At 42.5% G+C, this 20,649-nt stretch overlaps 2 protein-coding genes across 2 annotated transcripts; both read left to right on the top strand.

Annotated features, from left to right (window-relative positions):
* Nucleotides 1-586: 586 nt before the first annotated feature.
* Nucleotides 587-4,212, top strand: LOC110505380 (C-C chemokine receptor type 6-like). Its single transcript, XM_021584561.2, has 4 exons — nt 587-831; nt 2,179-2,532; nt 2,657-3,067; nt 3,183-4,212. The coding sequence occupies exons 2-4, from the start codon at nt 2,188-2,190 to the stop codon at nt 3,555-3,557; spliced, it is 1,131 nt and encodes a 376-aa protein (XP_021440236.2). The 5' UTR covers nt 587-831; nt 2,179-2,187; the 3' UTR covers nt 3,558-4,212.
* Nucleotides 4,213-12,507: 8,295 nt separating this feature from the next.
* On the top strand, nt 12,508-13,841 carry LOC118944138 (C-C chemokine receptor type 6-like). Its single transcript, XM_036962262.1, has 3 exons — nt 12,508-12,852; nt 12,977-13,387; nt 13,503-13,841. The coding sequence occupies exons 1-3, from the start codon at nt 12,508-12,510 to the stop codon at nt 13,839-13,841; spliced, it is 1,095 nt and encodes a 364-aa protein (XP_036818157.1).
* The last annotated feature ends 6,808 nt before the right edge of the window (nt 13,842-20,649 follow it).

Below are 20,649 nucleotides of genomic sequence, written 5' to 3' on the forward strand. Positions count from 1 at the left end.
CTAAGTGTTATTGTTTACTAGTTTACACCAATTGGGGGAGGGGTGGTAGGGTTTGCGAGGAATAATAAAGGTGGATTCTTAAAAAAGTGTGTATGTGTATGTATGTATATATATGTGTATGAATGTTTATATATATATATATATATATATATATATATATATATATATATATATGGGTATGTGTATGTATGTATGTATATTGATATATTTACTCAAAAAATTTGGATGCATTGGAAACAACATGGGCCAGCATCCCTGTGGAACGCTTTTGACAGCTTGTACTGTAGAGTCCATGCCCTGACAAATTGAGGCTGTTCTAAGGGGAAAAGGGGGTGCAACTAAATATTAGGATGGTGTTCGTAATGTTTTGAACACTCAGTGTGTGTAGGCTACCTGTTTGAGCTTCTGTTAGACAGAGGCTGTGCGGTCTTTGGTTTGGTCGGGGCGTGAGTGGGGGTGGGCATTCTATGTTGTTTTTCTATGTTCTCTATGTGTTTGGCCTGGTATGGTTCCCAATCAGAGGCAGCTGTCTTTCGTTGTCTCTGATTGAGAACCATACTTAGGTAGCCTGTTCCCCCCTGGTGTTTGTGGGTAGTTGTTTTCTGTTTTGTGTCTGCATCAGACGCAACTGTTTCAGTTTAGTTCGTTCTCGTTGTTGTTTTGTTAATCAGTGTTCAGTTCCATTAATAAGAGTATGAACACGTACCACGCTGCACTTTGGTCCTCTCCAACAGCCGTGACGATCACCAAGACCTGGAAATAAATCTACACTCTGAGCACTTCAACCTGCCATGCCTTCTGCTGATTACAGGCCCTTACCACTGCTACAAGGTCTATATTTTACAATTACATAATCCAAAGGTGTTGTAGACGAAATAATGAAAAGGGCTGTCTGGTAGCCTCAATAAATAGACAAAGATTTGTAGTTGAACAAATAATTGCACAAATATGTATTTAAAAAAAAATTGAGACTGGACTTGAAAAAATTTGCGCGACTTGGACTTGACCTGTTCTACTTTGGACTTGGACCTTGTGATTTGCTTGTGACTCGAATAATAGTGACTTGGTCCCACCTCTGGTTTAGAGCTCAGATTATTGTTTTGTTTCTATGGTTGTAAAGCAATCTTGGGTCCTTGAAAAACTCTATACTGTATAAGGCCCATGTATTATTTGAAGAGGATCCGCAATGAATCACATCACATTCCAAGGCACGAGCAAATCCTCGAGCACTATGAGCACATTCATTCGTAACCGTTCTTGGATGATTGAGAGATGAATGTCTTCACACTGTAGATCAGCACTATTGTGACACTGAGCACAGAGAATCTTGCAATTAACTGCGTTTAAATGGCTGTCGGTGAGATACAGAGTGTGGTTGGGAAGCTAAATAGGAACAGGAACATGAACAGGAACATGTATTGTGAAAGACGGAAGTGTCTTTTAACGTAGCACGTGTGTAACATGTGAGTGGTAGCATGACAATATCTCAGCGTAGTCAGATTGTTCCTCACACAGTATGTCACTGTACATCTCTACAGCTATTTGACTATTATCCATTATAAATGGCTACAGTACTTGGGTAATATAGTGTAGTTACCAAATGCTTTACACAATTTGTCTTTTCGGTCATGTTTATCATTCTTATCAAACAGAAGTCATGACAGTCATGATAATACCGTGTGGGAGCTGATTCTCGATGTGCTTGCAAGCAGGATTCACTGGCTTCATGTTGACCTGTTTTAGGCACATCCGTGTTGATGTGGGCACAGATGTGAGATGCTGTGTACAATGTGTCTTAGTATCTCTAGCCTTGGGTCTGATAAGGATTTGATCAGTGCTTTAGATCAGACAAATGCAGTTGTTAAACACCTACACGTGCCTTGATGTACTCTCGGTTACAACAGAAAATGGGGTCATTCACAACCAACGGATGTTCTCAAGCTCTCAGACATGTTTGTTTCTCAGTAAATAGGGTTTGCACTCCGCAGTTGAACACTTTCACTGCTGTATGTGTAAAATAGGACATGTCACATTGAAGCTACAGACAATAATTCACAGTTACTGTGATGTTTATATCTTCTCTTTTTGTCATGGACTTGACTATACATCATGACATTCAATAATTAAATCATGATAGAAGGCCTACTATTTTCTGCAGAAATATATTTTTCTCCACAGGTGATAAACATGGAGGTGCGTAATGCGATGCAAACAGATGAATATGATTATGACCCAAAAGACTACACTGAAGGTTATCCTGATGAAAGCGGAACAGAATATATCTGTAACCTGAATCTCAACCGTGATATGGAGATAGTCATACAGACCTACGTCCATTCCTTCATCTGTGCATTCGGTCTCTGTGGCAATGCATTGGTGATTGTCACATATGCCTTCTACAAGAAAGCCAAGACCATGACGGACGTGTACCTCCTGAACGTGGCTGTGGCAGATCTTCTGTTCATCGTGACCCTGCCACTCATCATCTACAATGAGAAGCATGACTGGAGCATGGGCTCAGTGGTCTGCAAGGTACGGGTTTGGTGCAGTTCCTAATAAAGCTCCTGATGTTTCAATGTCGTTCATGTTACAGTGAAGTCAGAGGCAGATGTCAACATTGCATGGAATTATAAGAATATGTTCTTCATTCTCTAAGGCCCTACGAGGAGCCTACAGCATCAACCTGTACAGTGGCATGCTCCTGCTGGCCTGCATCAGTGGAGACCGCTACATCTCCATCGTCCAGGCCAGGCGGTCCTTCGGCCTCCGCTCCCGGACCCTGATCTACAGCCGCCTCATCTGCACTGCCATCTGGGCTCTGGCCATAGCCCTGTCTATCCCCACAGTCATCTACAACGAGCGGGTTGAGGAGACCAACAGGTTGGGAGAGACTATAGCCGTGTGCCAGGCTCAGTTTGAAAGTAACAAGACCGCCCGGCTGATAAAGGTGCTTGTACCCAGTCTGCAGATGACCATGGGGTTCTTCCTGCCCATCCTGGTCATGGTCCTCTGTTATGCCAGCATCATCTGGACCCTCCTGAGGGCCCACAGCACCCAGAGGCACAAGGTTCCAGTATCCACCAAAGTTCCAGTCATAGAATTAGAATGTTTAATTATAAGAATACAGTCAATGTTTCTTATAGGGTCAATTAAGTTTCTTGTTGTTTCTTCTCTCACTTAAGGCAGTGCGTGTGGTCCTAGCTGTGGTTGTGGTCTTTATTGTGTGCCACTTGCCCTACAACATGGCCCTGCTCTACCACACAGTGGCTCTGTTCCAGCAGAGGGAGTGTGAGGGGGAGAAGGTCATCCTCACCACCCTCACCACCACCAGGAGCGTGGCCTACCTCCACTGCTGCCTCAACCCCATCCTGTACGCCTTCGTCGGGGTCAAGTTCAGGAACCACTTCAGGAAGATCCTGGTGGATCTGTGGTGCCTGGGCAGGAAGTACATCTACCCCTCGGGTCGCTCCTCACGCATGACCTCTGACCTCTATATCCCAGCTCGCAAGTCCACTGACGGATCCAACAATGAGAATGGCTCCTCGTTCACCATGTGAAGATGGGAGTAGGTTGAGATTGCCTCCAACTACAGGAAGTCCAGTAATGACTGTTATTATGAGCATTTGATTGATGCTGTAGCTACAGTACATGGTATTTGTATCATGGATGCTGATAATTATGTATTGAAATTGCTCTAATAACCAATATTCCTCTTTGCTTATCAATGCCAATTTGTTTCACAGCATGATACTGCTTTTTGTCAAAATAAAGCCAAGAATTGCTAAAACATAAAAACAATAGAATAAAAATGTACTGGATGCAATCTAATAGAATGCAATGACACTGTGTATTTAAAGTAAATGTATTTGTCTAGAAAATATCTCATCTCTCTTAAAAATAACTCTAAAATAAAAATAAGCATTCACTAGTTCCATGGGATGTTTTGCATAAACCAGTCTTTCAGTAAAAGTAATTTGGTGCCAAAGGGGAGCTTTCCAAATGAAAGTGTATGTGGGGCTACGGAGAGATACAAATGGTGCAGTTTGAGGCAATATGGTGGAGAGTGATGCTGGAGATGGCAGTGTGAGCAGGTGTGATGTTGCTGTTTGTATGTGTAAGTTTTATTTTGTATTGTATTGTTAAAAAATATGTATACAGTACCAGTCAAAGGTTTGGACTCAACTTCTCATTCAAGGGTTTTTCTTTATTTGTACTATTTCTACATTGTATAATAAAAGTGAAGAATCCCAATTATGAAATAGCACATATGGAATCATGTAGTAACCAAAAAAGTGTTAAACTAACATATATTTTATATTTGAGATTCTTCAAAGTAGCCACCCTTTGCCTTGATGAAAGCTTTGCACAAATCTTTAACTGTACTGGTTACATGAATTCAGGTTATTTCCAGGGATACACAACATCCTGAAATATATGTAGATATCTTTGTTAGAAATAATACTATATTTCCCTTGACGAAGTGTTGCTGAATTTAATAAATGCTTCAACTTACCCCACTCTCCCCTGAACCTTGGAATACAGTATACTGTGTAGTATACTGAGCATAGTACTCTCCCTTCTCTGAACCCATAATCCCTACGAGACGCATTAAGACCTTCCACTTTATTTTCTTAACATCCTGTTTTTTGTTATATTTATAAGCTTTTCAGGTAAGACACTTTTCAACAACAAAGAGAGTTTTGGTTTGAGCAAAATTAGAGGGTAAGAGAAAATAAAACAACTTCAGACTAAGTTTCCACATGAAAGCGTTCGAGGATGAGCAGAGTCAATAGGCATAGATAGAGTGGAGGAAGGGAAGCTAAAAGTGGAGATGACAACGCAGCTGTACAACTGTGGTATAATTGGAATGAATTCATAATAGGAGAAGGTCTACAGTATTTGTGCCACAGACTGTAATGCTCTTAAACATCTAATAAACCCTAATGATGACACACTTCAACAAAATCTAATCATATAGACAGTCACAGCATCCTTAGGCTGGTTGAGATACGTACTCATTGTGAAAAGGGTATTTTTGGCTGATTTCAGGTTTTCATGACAATCAGTGAAATCATATGGTGTATTATATAAAGTACAGATTCTATCACAGTGTATTATATTATATATATATATATATATGGAAGCTAGCCAGAAGCTAGCCAGTTTACTGGCTAACGTTAGTATTCAGCTAACCATGGTTGGTGGTCATCAGCTATCCTTTAGCTCGAAAATCTATCGGCAGTTTTGTACAACGCGACTCAGAACAGAGCATACCTATTTGCTCTCCATATCCCCGGATTTCTACCGCAAGCTCTGGACATTTACACCTGGATCTTGCAGCTACTCGCTCTGCAACGCAGAATTTGTAAGGACTGGTTGAATGAAACAGACAGAGGCCCAGCTAAAATAGTCAAAATGTTTATTCACGAGAGGGCTGGTTCGTTGTACAAAACCATTCATTTTATACTAGCTCCTTACGCACATACTGATTGCCCCCCATCTATCTTCAGAGCTCGTGCTGCTAGGTGACCTAAACTGGAACATGCTTAACACCCCAGCCATCCTACAATCTAAGCTTGATGACCTCAATCTCACACAAATTATCAATGAACCTACCAGGTACCACCACAAAGCCGTAAACACGGGCACCCTCATAGATATCATCCTAACCAACTTGCCCTCTAAATACACCTCTGCTGTTTTCAACCAAGATCTCAGCAATCACTGCCTCATTGCCTGCATCCGTAAAGGGTGCAGCGGTCAAGCAACCTCCACTCATCACTGTCAAACCCTCCCTGAAACACTTCAGCGAGCAGGCCTTTCTAATCGACCTGGCCCGGGTATCCTGGAAGATTATTGACCTCATCCCGTCAGTAGCCTGTTTTTTTATTATTTTTAAATGCCTTCCTCATCATCTTTAATAAGCATGCCCCATTCAAGAAATTTAGAACCAGGAACAGATATAGCCCTTGCTTCTCTCCAGACCTGACTGCCCTTAACCAACACAAAAACATCCTATGGCGTTCTGCATTAGCATCGAACAGCCCCCGTGATATGCAACTTTTCAGGGAAATTAGAAACCAATATACACAGGCAGTTAGAAAAGCCAAGGCTAGCTTTTTCAAGTAGAAATTTGCTTCCTGCAACACAAACTCACAAAGGTTCTGGGACACTGTAAAGTCCATGGAGAATAAGAACACTTCCTCCCAGCTGCCTACTGCACTGAGGATAGGAAACTGTCACCACCGATAAATCCACAATAATTGCGAATTTCAACAAGCATTTTTCTATGGCTGGCCATGCTTTCCACCTGGCTACCCCTACCCCGGTCAACAGCACTGTACCCCCCACAGCAACTCGCCCAAGCCTTCCCCATTTGTCCTTCTCCCAAATCCAGTCAGCTGATGTTCTGAAAGAGCTGAAAAATCTGGACCCTTTCAAATCAGCCGGGCTAGACAATCTGGACCCATTCTTTCTAAAATTATCTGCCGAAATTGTTGCAACCCCTATTACTAGCCTGTTCAACCTCTCTTTCGTGTCGTCTGAGATTCCAAAAGATTGGAAAGCAGCTGCGGTCATCCCCCTCTTCAAAGGGGGGGACACTTGAAACAAACTGCTACAGACCTATATCTATCCTACTCTGCCTTTCTAAGGTCTTCGAAAGCCAAGTCAACAATCAGATTACCGACCATTTCGAATCCCACCGCACCTTCTCCGCTATGCAATCTGGTTTCAGAGCAGGTCATGGGTGCACCTCAGCCACGCTCAAGGTCCTAAACGATATCTTAACCGCCATCGTTAAGAAACAATACTGTGCAGCCGTATTCATTGACCTGGCCAAGGCTTTCGACTCTGTCAATCACCACATCCTCATCGGCAGACTCAATAGCCTTGGTTTCTCAAATGATTGCCTCACCTGGTTCACCAACTACTTCTCTGATAGAGTTCAGTGTGTCAAATCGGAGGGCCTGTTGTCCGAGCCTCTGGCAGTCTCTATGGGGGTGCCACAGGGTTCAATTCTTGGGCCGACTCTCTTCTCTGTATACATCAATGATGTTGCTCTTGCTGCTAGTGAGTCTCTGATCCACCTCTATGCAGACGACACCATTCTGTATACTTCTGGCCCTTCTTTGGACACTGTGTTAACAACCCTCCAGACGAGCTTCAATGCCACACAACTCTCCTTCCGTGGCCTCTAACTGCTCTTAAATACAAGTAAAACCAAATGCATGCTCTTCAACGATCGCTGCCTGCACCTGCCCACCCGTCCAGCATCACTACTCTGGACGGTTCTGAATTAGAATATGTGGACAACTACAAATACCTAGGTGTCTGGTTAGACTGTAAACTATCCTTCAGGACTCACATCAAACATCTCTAATCCAAAGTTAAATCTAGAATTGGCATCCTATTTCGCAACAAAGCATCCTTCACTCATGCTGCCAAACACACCCTCGTAAAACTGCCGATCCTACCGATCCTCGACTTTGGCGATGTCATTTACAAAATAGCCTCCAATACCCAACTCAATAAATTGGATGCAGTCTATCACAGTGCCATCCGTTTTGCCACCAAAACCACATATACTACCCACCACTGCGACCTGTATGCTCTCATTGGCTGGCCCTCACTTCATACTCTACAAGACCCTGCTAGGTAGTCCCCCCTTATCTCAGCTTGCTGGTCACCATAGCAGCACCCACCTGTAGCCCGCGCTCCAGCAGGTATATCTCTCTGTTCACCCCCAAAACCAATTCTTCCTTTGGCCGCCTCTCCATCCAGTTCTCTGCTGCCAATGACTGGAACGAACTACAAAATTCTCTGAAACTGGAAACACTTATCTCCCTCACTAGCTTTAAGCACTAGCTGTCAGAACAGCTCACAGATTACTGCACCTGTACATAGCCCATCTATAATTTAGCACAAACAACTACCTCTTCCCCACTTTATTTATTTATTTTGCTCCTTTGCACCCCATTATTTCTACTTCGCACATTCTTCCACTGCAAATCTACCATTCCAGTGTTTTACTTGCTATATTGTATTTACTTTGCCACCGTGGCCTTTTTTGTGTGTTTTTTTTTTACCTCCCTTATCTCACCTCATTTGTTCACATCGTATATAGACTTATATTTCTACTGTATTATTGACTGTATGGTTGTTTTACTCCATGTGTATTTCTGTGTTGTTGTATGTGTCGAACTGCTTTGCTTTATCTTGGCCAGGTCACAATTGTAAATGAGAACTTGTTCTCAACTTGCCTACCTGGTTAAATAAAGGTTAAATAAAAAATAAAAAAAATTATGTGCATTATAAACTATAGCTATAAATATGGCAGAAGAATAAAAAATGTGCTATATAGCACTACAACAGACTTCAAGAGTATAGAAAATGCTTTGAGCTTTTCAGTCACACAGTTCACCTCTTATCTTCCTAAGAGAACAACATCTGTAGACATGAAACTGTCTTCGAGCTGAGCTGTGAGCAGCATTGTTTAGGTGGCTATGTAGCTGTTGGATAATTACTGCAGTAGGCGAAATCAGGGTCACACAGAGTGATTTTTGGTAGTCTTAAACAAATCTACTTTGAAACAAACTTATACACCTCACACACATGGTTATAGGCTTAAAAAAAGAAGACACCTGTACCATGTCAGAAATTGTCACGGATCCCTCAGGGAACTTTCATTACGCACACCTGTCCCCTATTCCCACTGATTAGTACTTGTATAAGTGTGCCCTTTGGTTCCATTGGGCTGTAGATTATTGTTACAATGTCCTTTGGTGTGTGTGAGTACCTGTGCAGTGTTGGTTTGGATTTTGTGCCACTTGTATTGTGCAGATGATTACCGTTTTCGTCCCCTGTGATAATCATTGTGCGATTGTGAATTTATTTGAGGTATTCCTCGCTCTTTTGTTTGGGTTTCAACCCTGTGTTTTGTACAGTGTTTGTTTGGTCTTCGTCCCTGTGCCTTTACACAGCACACCGTAATTTGGGTGAAATAAAAAATCCCATTACGCATTCCTGTGCCTGTCTCCCAAATCATTCATACTGACGTGACAGAATAATCGACCAATAAGGGCGACAACGGGAATGGCCCGTCCGACGATGCTGAGACTGGTCTGTCCGGCGCCGCCACAACTTCAGCAGCTACAACTGGTCCGTCCGACACCGCCACAACCGGTCCGTCCGATGCCACTGCTACTGGTCCGTCTGACGCCGCCGCAACTTTGGCAGCGACAACTGGCCCGTCCAATGACGATGCAACTTCGGCAGCTATATTGGGTCCTGTTCAACCCGCACTGCGGTCCAGTGATCATCCTCGAGGCCGGTGTCGTTGCGCTGCACAGGCGGGGGTACTGTCACGGATCCCTGGTCTTCATTCCCGTGCCTTTACATGGCACGCTGTAATTTGGGGTAATAAAAACCCCTATTATGCATTCCTGCACCTGTTTTCATACCAACGTGACAGATATAGAGTTGAAATGTATTCAATTTTTTTCATCCCAATATTACACGTTATATACAGTACATCACAGAAGACTGAAACACAAGATTTCCATTAGTTATTTTTTTATTTTATTAATTGTGAAAATTATTAATAATCCCCCTTTGGGGCCAAAAGGGGTGCTTTTGGTCAGTGACTGCAGGAACGAGACACTGTTACAGTTGCCCCCCTTTTCTGACCTACATAAGACTGGATTTGAGTTCACAAAGATCAAAATCACAACACCACATGCAAGAATCTTGATCGAGTGTAAAAGACACTGCTGAAACCATTGTATGCAACATGTGTTGTTAGGGCCCCCTTGAACACAAAGGTACATTTTTCACATAACTCCCTATGATGATTAACAAGAATTAGAGGGTCTTCACACTAACTAGACTTTTCGCAAAAATAACCTTGACAACACATTTTACTGCAATGTAAACTTGCAAACTAGTCACAACTCAAACGCTACATCCGGAGGAAGCACAGGAGAATAACCTGACAGTTGCCCCCCTCTAAGCAGGGCAGTGAAAACAGTTGTTTCGTTGAGCCAACAGTCTTACATGTAAACATGTAATAGCTGAGCCATGTTTTTGAAACAGCTGAAATGTACAGACATTTTCCTTCTTTTTTGATACTTGCTTTATTGAGTTTTAACCTGATGAAATTGAAGTAAAAGCCTGTTACATTCTGAAATTGTCATCATATCTCAACGGTGTAGTTTCTGCTTGACTGCACTGAGCCACCGATGTCCAGGAAAGAAGCAACTCACTTGCTTCGTAAAGAACAGATGTAGACTAACTGTGAAATGATTACTTATGCAGAGAGAGATTTTTTAAATAATAGAAAAACAATAACACAAGGAATAAATACACAATGAGTAACGATAGCCTGACTATATACACGAGGTACTAGTGCCAATTCTATGTGCAGGGGTACAATGTAATTGAGGTATGTACAGTTGATGTCGGAAGTTTACATACACTTAGTCATTAAAACTGGTTTTTCAACCACTCCACAAATTTCTTGTTAACAAACTATAGTTTGGGCAAGTTGGTTAGGACATCTACTTTGTGCATGACACAAGTAATTTTTCCAACAATTGTTTACAGACAGATTATTTCACTTATAATTCACTGTATCACAATTCCAGTGGGTCAGAAGTTTACAAAGACTAAGTTGACTGTGCCTTTAAACAGCTTAAAAAATTCCAGACAATTATGTCATGGATTTAGAAGTTTGTGATAGGATAATTAACATCATTTGAGTCAATTGGAGGTGTACCTGTGGATGTATTTCAAGGCCTACCTTCAAACTCAGTGCCTCAATGCTTGACATCATGGGAAAATTTAAAGAAATCAGCCCAAAAAATTGTAGACCTCCACAAATCTGGTTCATCCTTGGGAGCAATTTCCAAACACCTGAAGGTACCATGTTCATCTGTACAAACAATAGTATGCACATATAAACACCATGGGACCACGCAGCCGTCATACCACTCAGGAAGGAGACGCGTTCTGTCTCCTGGAGATGAACATACTTTTGTGAGAAAAGTGCAAATCGTTCCCAGAACAACAGCAAATGACCTTGTGAAGATGCTGGAGGAAACAGGTACAAAAGTATCTATATCCACAGTAAAGCGAGTCCTATATCGACATAAAATGAAAGAACGCTTAGCAAGGAAGAAGCCACTGCTCCAAAATTGCCATAAAAAAGCCAGACTACGGTTTGCAACTGCACATGGGGACAAAGATCGTACTTTTTGGAGAAATGTCCTCTGGTCTGATTAAACAAAAATAGAACTGTTTGGCCATAATGACCATCGTTATGTTTGGAGGAAAAAGGGGGATGCTTGCGAGCCGAAGAACACCATCCCAACTGTGAAGCACGGGGGTGGCAGCATCATGTTGTGGGTTGCTTTGCTGCAGGAGGGATTGGTGCACTTCACAAAATAGGTGGACAATGACCCCAAGCATACTTCCAAAGTTGTTGAAAAATGGCTTAAGGACAACAAAGTCAAGGTATTGGAGTGGCCATCACAAAGCCCTGACCTCAAACCCATAGAAAATTTGTGGGCAGAACTGAAAAAACGTTTGCGAGCAAGGAGGCCTGCAAACCTGACTCAGTTACACCAGCTCTGTCCGGAGGAATGGGCCAAAATTCACCCAAGTTATTATGGGAAGCTTGTGGAAGGCTACCCAAACGTTTGACCCAAGTTAAACACTTAAAAGGCAATGCTGCCAAAGACTAATTGAGGATATGTAAACTTCTGAACCACTGGGAATCTTTGAAGACGTAGGGTTTCAGACGTTAGAAATGTTATGATGCCAAAGCTTTCGAACAGAAAGGCCTGACAGGTGCTTACTATGAAGCATGGTCAAATCAAATCAAACTTTATTTGTCACATGCGCCAAATACAACAAGTGTAGACCGTGAAATGCTTACTTACAAGCCCTTAACCAACAGTGCAGTTCAAGAAGAGTTAAGAAAATATTAACTAAATAAACTAAAGTAAAGAATAAAAAAACGTTACACAATAAAATAACAATAACATGGTGATAGGAGGGAATATTACTGAATCCCCTGAGCTACAGCCGTGGCTAACAGTACACTACATTTACTAAAGCAAACATAGTACTCCATTCATTACCCCATGTCCATTATCATCACCACAAGACACATTAAGACCTTCCTCTGTATTATCAGTGTTGATGTGGGAACAGATCTGAGATGCTGTGTACAATGTGTCTTGGTATCTCTAGCCTTGGGTCTGATAAGGATTTGATCAGTGCTTTAGATCAGACAAATGCAGTTGCAGTTGAACACTTTCACTGCTGTATGTGTAAAATAGGACATGTCACATTGAAGCTACAGACAATAGTTCACAGTTACTGTGATGTTTATATCTTCTCTTTTTGTCATGGACTTGACTGTACATCATGACATTCAATAACTAAATCATGATAGAAGGCCTACTATTTTCTGCAGAAATATATTTTTCTCCACAGGTGATAAACATGGAGGTGCGTAATGCGATGCAAACAGATGAATATGATTATGACCCAAAAGACTACACTGAAGGTTATCCTGATGAAAGCGGAACAGCATATATCTGTAACCTGAATCTCAACCGTGATATGGAGATAGTCATACAGACCTACGTCCATTCCTTCATCTGTGCATTCGGTCTCTGTGGCAATGCATTGGTGATTGTCACATATGCCTTCTACAAGAGAGCCAAGACCATGACGGACGTGTACCTCCTGAACGTGGCTGTGGCAGATCTTCTGTTCATCGTGACCCTGCCACTCATCATCTACAATGAGAAGCATGACTGGAGCATGGGCTCAGTGGTCTGCAAGGTACGGGTTTGGTGCAGTTCCTAATAAAGCTCCTGATGCTTCAATGTCGTTCATGTTACAGTGAAGTCAGAGGCAGATGTCAACATTGCATGGAATTATAAGAATATGTTCTTCATTCTCTAAGGCCCTACGAGGAGCCTACAGCATCAACCTGTACAGTGGCATGCTCCTGCTGGCCTGCATCAGTGGAGACCGCTACATCTCCATCGTCCAGGCCAGGCGCTCCTTCGACCTCCGCTCCCGGACCCTGATCTACAGCCGCCTCATCTGCACTGCCATCTGGGCTCTGGCCATAGCCCTGTCTATCCCCACAGTCATCTACAACGAGCGGGTTGAGGAGACCAACAGGTTGGGAGAGACTATAGCCGTGTGCCAGGCTCAGTTTGAAAGTAACAAGACCGCCCGGCTGATAAAGGTGCTGGTACCCAGTCTGCAGATGACCATGGGGTTCTTCCTGCCCATCCTGGTCATGGTCCTCTGTTATGCCAGCATCATCTGGACCCTCCTGAGGGCCCACAGCACCCAGAGGCACAAGGTTCCAGTATCCACCAAAGTTCCAGTCATAGAATTAGAATGTTTAATTATAAGAATACAGTCAATGTTTCTTATAGGGTCAATTAAGTTTCTTGTTGTTTCTTCTCTCACTTAAGGCAGTGCGTGTGGTCCTAGCTGTGGTTGTGGTCTTTATTGTGTGCCACTTGCCCTACAACATGGCCCTGCTCTACCACACAGTGGCTCTGTTCCAGCAGAGGGAGTGTGAGGGGGAGAAGGTCATCCTCACCACCCTCACCACCACCAGGAGCGTGGCCTACCTCCACTGCTGCCTCAACCCCATCCTGTACGCCTTCGTCGGGGTCAAGTTCAGGAACCACTTCAGGAAGATCCTGGTGGATCTGTGGTGCCTGGGCAGGAAGTACATCTACCCCTCGGGTCGCTCCTCACGCATGACCTCTGACCTCTATATCCCAGCTCGCAAGTCCACTGACTGATCCAACAATGAGAATGGCTCCTCGTTCACCATGTGAAGATGGGAGTAGGTTGAGATTGCCTCCAACTACAGGAAGTCCAGTAATGACTGTTATTATGAGCATTTGATTGATGCTGTAGCTACAGTACATGGTATTTGTATCATGGATGCTGATAATTATGTATTGAAATTGCTCTAATAACCAATATTCCTCTTTGCTTATCAATGCCAATTTGTTTCACAGCATGATACTGCTTTTTGTCAAAATAAAGCCAAGAATTGCTAAAACATAAAAACAATAGAATAAAAATGTACTGGATGCAATCTAATAGAATGCAATGACACTGTGTATTTAAAGTAAATGTATTTGTCTAGAAAATATCTCATCTCTCTTAAAAATAACTCTAAAATAAAAATAAGCATTCACTAGTTCCATGGGATGTTTTGCATAAACCAGTCTTTCAGTAAAAGTAATTTGGTGCCAAAGGGGAGCTTTCCAAATGAAAGTGTATGTGGGGCTACGGAGAGATACAAATGGTGCAGTTTGAGGCAATATGGTGGAGAGTGATGCTGGAGATGGCAGTGTGAGCAGGTGTGATGTTGCTGTTTGTATGTGTAAGTTTTATTTTGTATTGTATTGTTAAAAAATATGTATACAGTACCAGTCAAAGGTTTGGACTCAACTTCTCATTCAAGGGTTTTTCTTTATTTGTACTATTTCTACATTGTATAATAAAAGTGAAGAATCCCAATTATGAAATAGCACATATGGAATCATGTAGTAACCAAAAAAGTGTTAAACTAACATATATTTTATATTTGAGATTCTTCAAAGTAGCCACCCTTTGCCTTGATGAAAGCTTTGCACAAATCTTTAACTGTACTGGTTACATGAATTCAGGTTATTTCCAGGGATACACAACATCCTGAAATATATGTAGATATCTTTGTTAGAAATAATACTATATTTCCCTTGACGAAGTGTTGCTGAATTTAATAAATGCTTCAACTTACCCCACTCTCCCCTGAACCTTGGAATACAGTATACTGTGTAGTATACTGAGCATAGTACTCTCCCTTCTCTGAACCCATAATCCCTACGAGACGCATTAAGACCTTCCACTTTATTTTCTTAACATCCTGTTTTTTGTTATATTTATAAGCTTTTCAGGTAAGACACTTTTCAACAACAAAGAGAGTTTTGGTTTGAGCAAAATTAGAGGGTAAGAGAAAATAAAACAACTTCAGACTAAGTTTCCACATGAAAGCGTTCGAGGATGAGCAGAGTCAATAGGCATAGATAGAGTGGAGGAAGGGAAGCTAAAAGTGGAGATGACAACGCAGCTGTACAACTGTGGTATAATTGGAATGAATTCATAATAGGAGAAGGTCTACAGTATTTGTGCCACAGACTGTAATGCTCTTAAACATCTAATAAACCCTAATGATGACACACTTCAACAAAATCTAATCATATAGACAGTCACAGCATCCTTAGGCTGGTTGAGATACGTACTCATTGTGAAAAGGGTATTTTTGGCTGATTTCAGGTTTTCATGACAATCAGTGAAATCATATGGTGTATTATATAAAGTACAGATTCTATCACAGTGTATTATATTATATATATATATATATATATATATGGAAGCTAGCCAGAAGCTAGCCAGTTTACTGGCTAACGTTAGTATTCAGCTAACCATGGTTGGTGGTCATCAGCTATCCTTTAGCTCGAAAATCTATCGGCAGTTTTGTACAACGCGACTCAGAACAGAGCATACCTATTTGCTCTCCATATCCCCGGATTTCTACCGCAAGCTCTGGACATTTACACCTGGATCTTGCAGCTACTCGCTCTGCAACGCAGAATTTGTAAGGACTGGTTGAATGAAACAGACAGAGGCCCAGCTAAAATAGTCAAAATGTTTATTCACGAGAGGGCTGGTTCGTTGTACAAAACCATTCATTTTATACTAGCTCCTTACGCACATACTTTCGCACACAAACAGACTCCTTACGCACATACTTTCACACACAAACAGACTCCTTGCGCACATACTTTCACACACAAACAGAAGGTATCCTACGCACATACTGTCCCACTACCCAGCCGACAAAGATTAGGGGAGGCCGTGAGAATCACTCCCCGTCCTCCATCAAGATAGGGAGACCGTGGGAAGTACTTCCTGTCCTTTCCCCAATCTCTCAGAGGCCCCTGGCCAGGTCAGCAACGAATTCTGTTAAGACAGCCTGTGTTTAAGATACTATAAAGACATATTGTACAGATCTATTGCTTTACCCTAATTCTGACTAAAACTACACATTTATTATAATTTCACTGACCAACATTTATTATAATTTCACTGACTAAAACTACACACATCATTAATAATAATTTTATGATTCTAATCAATTTCATACAAATATATGATTTCAGGGTGGAATATTCTAATCATTCATTTAAACATTTAAATTCCATCAACAATATCTCTCTCATCATCACTCAATGCCTAGGTTTACCTCCTCTGTATTCACATCTTACCATACCTTTGTCTGTACATTATACCTTGAAGCTATTTTTTCGCCCCCAGAAACATTATTTTACTCTCTGTTCTGGACGTCCTAGTCGACCAATTCTCATAGCTTTTAGCCGTACCCTTATCCTACTCCTCCTCTGTCCCTCTGGTGATGTAGAGGTGAATCCAGGCCCTGCAGTGCCTAGCTCCATTTCTATTCCTCAGGCGCTCTCTTTTGATGACTTCTGTAACCGTAATAGCCTTGGTTGCATGCATGTTAACATTAGAAGCCTCCACCCTAAGTTTGTTTTATACATTGCTTTAGCACACTCTGCCAACCCGGATGTCCTAGCCATGTCTGAATCCTGGCTTAGGAAGACCACCAAAAACTCTGAAATCTCCATCCCTAACTACAACATTTTCAGACAAGATAGAACGGCCAAAGGGGGCATTGTTGCAATCTACTGCAAAGATAGCCTGCAGAGTTCTGTCCTACTATCCAAGTCTGTACCCAAACAATTTGAACTTCTACTTTTAAAAATCAACCTCTCTAAAAACAAGTCTCTCACCGTTGCCGCCTGCTATAGACCACCCTCTGCCACCAGCTGTGCTCTGGACACCATATGTGAACTGATTGCCCCCCATCTATCTTCAGAGCTCGTGCTGCTAGGTGACCTAAACTGGAACATGCTTAACGCCCCAGCCATCCTACAATCTAAGCTTGATGACCTCAATCTCACACAAATTATCAATGAACCTACCAGGTACCACCACAAAGCCGTAAACACGGGCACCCTCATAGATATCATCCTAACCAACTTGCCCTCTAAATACACCTCTGCTGTTTTCAACCAAGATCTCAGCAATCACTGCCTCATTGCCTGCATCCGTAAAGGGTGCAGCGGTCAAGCAACCTCCACTCATCACTGTCAAACCCTCCCTGAAACACTTCAGCGAGCAGGCCTTTCTAATCGACCTGGCCCGGGTATCCTGGAAGATTATTGACCTCATCCCGTCAGTAGCCTGTTTTTTTATTATTTTTAAATGCCTTCCTCATCATCTTTAATAAGCATGCCCCATTCAAGAAATTTAGAACCAGGAACAGATATAGCCCTTGCTTCTCTCCAGACCTGACTGCCCTTAACCAACACAAAAACATCCTATGGCGTTCTGCATTAGCATCGAACAGCCCCCGTGATATGCAACTTTTCAGGGAAATTAGAAACCAATATACACAGGCAGTTAGAAAAGCCAAGGCTAGCTTTTTCAAGTAGAAATTTGCTTCCTGCAACACAAACTCACAAAGGTTCTGGGACACTGTAAAGTCCATGGAGAATAAGAACACTTCCTCCCAGCTGCCTACTGCACTGAGGATAGGAAACTGTCACCACCGATAAATCCACAATAATTGCGAATTTCAACAAGCATTTTTCTATGGCTGGCCATGCTTTCCACCTGGCTACCCCTACCCCGGTCAACAGCACTGTACCCCCCACAGCAACTCGCCCAAGCCTTCCCCATTTGTCCTTCTCCCAAATCCAGTCAGCTGATGTTCTGAAAGAGCTGAAAAATCTGGACCCTTTCAAATCAGCCGGGCTAGACAATCTGGACCCATTCTTTCTAAAATTATCTGCCGAAATTGTTGCAACCCCTATTACTAGCCTGTTCAACCTCTCTTTCGTGTCGTCTGAGATTCCAAAAGATTGGAAAGCAGCTGCGGTCATCCCCCTCTTCAAAGGGGGGGACACTTGAAACAAACTGCTACAGACCTATATCTATCCTACTCTGCCTTTCTAAGGTCTTCGAAAGCCAAGTCAACAATCAGATTACCGACCATTTCGAATCCCACCGCACCTTCTCCGCTATGCAATCTGGTTTCAGAGCAGGTCATGGGTGCACCTCAGCCACGCTCAAGGTCCTAAACAATATCTTAACCGCCATCGTTAAGAAACAATACTGTGCAGCCGTATTCATTGACCTGGCCAAGGCTTTCGACTCTGTCAATCACCACATCCTCATCGGCAGACTCAATAGCCTTGGTTTCTCAAATGATTGCCTCACCTGGTTCACCAACTACTTCTCTGATAGAGTTCAGTGTGTCAAATCGGAGGGCCTGTTGTCCGAGCCTCTGGCAGTCTCTATGGGGGTGCCACAGGGTTCAATTCTTGGGCCGACTCTCTTCTCTGTATACATCAATGATGTTGCTCTTGCTGCTAGTGAGTCTCTGATCCACCTCTATGCAGACGACACCATTCTGTATACTTCTGGCCCTTCTTTGGACACTGTGTTAACAACCCTCCAGACGAGCTTCAATGCCACACAACTCTCCTTCCGTGGCCTCTAACTGCTCTTAAATACAAGTAAAACCAAATGCATGCTCTTCAACGATCGCTGCCTGCACCTGCCCACCCGTCCAGCATCACTACTCTGGACGGTTCTGAATTAGAATATGTGGACAACTACAAATACCTAGGTGTCTGGTTAGACTGTAAACTATCCTTCAGGACTCACATCAAACATCTCTAATCCAAAGTTAAATCTAGAATTGGCATCCTATTTCGCAACAAAGCATCCTTCACTCATGCTGCCAAACACACCCTCGTAAAACTGCCGATCCTACCGATCCTCGACTTTGGCGATGTCATTTACAAAATAGCCTCCAATACCCAACTCAATAAATTGGATGCAGTCTATCACAGTGCCATCCGTTTTGCCACCAAAACCACATATACTACCCACCACTGCGACCTGTATGCTCTCATTGGCTGGCCCTCACTTCATACTCTACAAGACCCTGCTAGGTAGTCCCCCCTTATCTCAGCTTGCTGGTCACCATAGCAGCACCCACCTGTAGCCCGCGCTCCAGCAGGTATATCTCTCTGTTCACCCCCAAAACCAATTCTTCCTTTGGCCGCCTCTCCATCCAGTTCTCTGCTGCCAATGACTGGAACGAACTACAAAATTCTCTGAAACTGGAAACACTTATCTCCCTCACTAGCTTTAAGCACTAGCTGTCAGAACAGCTCACAGATTACTGCACCTGTACATAGCCCATCTATAATTTAGCACAAACAACTACCTCTTCCCCACTTTATTTATTTATTTTGCTCCTTTGCACCCCATTATTTCTACTTCGCACATTCTTCCACTGCAAATCTACCATTCCAGTGTTTTACTTGCTATATTGTATTTACTTTGCCACCGTGGCCTTTTTTGTGTGTTTTTTTTTTACCTCCCTTATCTCACCTCATTTGTTCACATCGTATATAGACTTATATTTCTACTGTATTATTGACTGTATGGTTGTTTTACTCCATGTGTATTTCTGTGTTGTTGTATGTGTCGAACTGCTTTGCTTTATCTTGGCCAGGTCACAATTGTAAATGAGAACTTGTTCTCAACTTGCCTACCTGGTTAAATAAAGGTTAAATAAAAAATAAAAAAAATTATGTGCATTATAAACTATAGCTATAAATATGGCAGAAGAATAAAAAATGTGCTATATAGCACTACAACAGACTTCAAGAGTATAGAAAATGCTTTGAGCTTTTCAGTCACACAGTTCACCTCTTATCTTCCTAAGAGAACAACATCTGTAGACATGAAACTGTCTTCGAGCTGAGCTGTGAGCAGCATTGTTTAGGTGGCTATGTAGCTGTTGGATAATTACTGCAGTAGGCGAAATCAGGGTCACACAGAGTGATTTTTGGTAGTCTTAAACAAATCTACTTTGAAACAAACTTATACACCTCACACACATGGTTATAGGCTTAAAAAAAGAAGACACCTGTACCATGTCAGAAATTGTCACGGATCCCTCAGGGAACTTTCATTACGCACACCTGTCCCCTATTCCCACTGATTAGTACTTGTATAAGTGTGCCCTTTGGTTCCATTGGGCTGTAGATTATTGTTACAATGTCCTTTGGTGTGTGTGAGTACCTGTGCAGTGTTGGTTTGGATTTTGTGCCACTTGTATTGTGCAGATGATTACGGTTTTCGTCCCCTGTGATAATCATTGTGCGATTGTGAATTTATTTGAGGTATTCCTCGCTCTTTTGTTTGGGTTTCAACCCTGTGTTTTGTATAGTGTTTGTTTGGTCTTCGTCCCTGTGCCTTTACACAGCACACCGTAATTTGGGTGAAATAAAAAATCCCATTACGCATTCCTGTGCCTGTCTCCCAAATCATTCATACTGACGTGACAGAATAATCGACCAATAAGGGCGACAACGGGAATGGCCCGTCCGACGATGCTGAGACTGGTCTGTCCGGCGCCGCCACAACTTCAGCAGCTACAACTGGTCCGTCCGA

This window comes from Oncorhynchus mykiss, chromosome 25 (assembly GCF_013265735.2).
Source record: "Oncorhynchus mykiss isolate Arlee chromosome 25, USDA_OmykA_1.1, whole genome shotgun sequence".
Lineage (NCBI taxonomy): Eukaryota > Metazoa > Chordata > Actinopteri > Salmoniformes > Salmonidae > Oncorhynchus > Oncorhynchus mykiss.

Bases quoted from the DNA above. Each gene is read 5' to 3' on its own strand.
- LOC110505380 (XM_021584561.2), top strand. From the start codon at position 2,188: ATGGAGGTGCGTAATGCGATGCAAACAGATGAATATGATTATGACCCA. The intron at 2,533-2,656 runs GTACGGGTTTGG...TCATTCTCTAAG, and splicing joins TGGGCTCAGTGGTCTGCAAG to GCCCTACGAGGAGCCTACAG. The intron at 3,068-3,182 runs GTTCCAGTATCC...CTCTCACTTAAG, and splicing joins ACAGCACCCAGAGGCACAAG to GCAGTGCGTGTGGTCCTAGC.
- LOC118944138 (XM_036962262.1), top strand. From the start codon at position 12,508: ATGGAGGTGCGTAATGCGATGCAAACAGATGAATATGATTATGACCCA. The intron at 12,853-12,976 runs GTACGGGTTTGG...TCATTCTCTAAG, and splicing joins TGGGCTCAGTGGTCTGCAAG to GCCCTACGAGGAGCCTACAG. The intron at 13,388-13,502 runs GTTCCAGTATCC...CTCTCACTTAAG, and splicing joins ACAGCACCCAGAGGCACAAG to GCAGTGCGTGTGGTCCTAGC.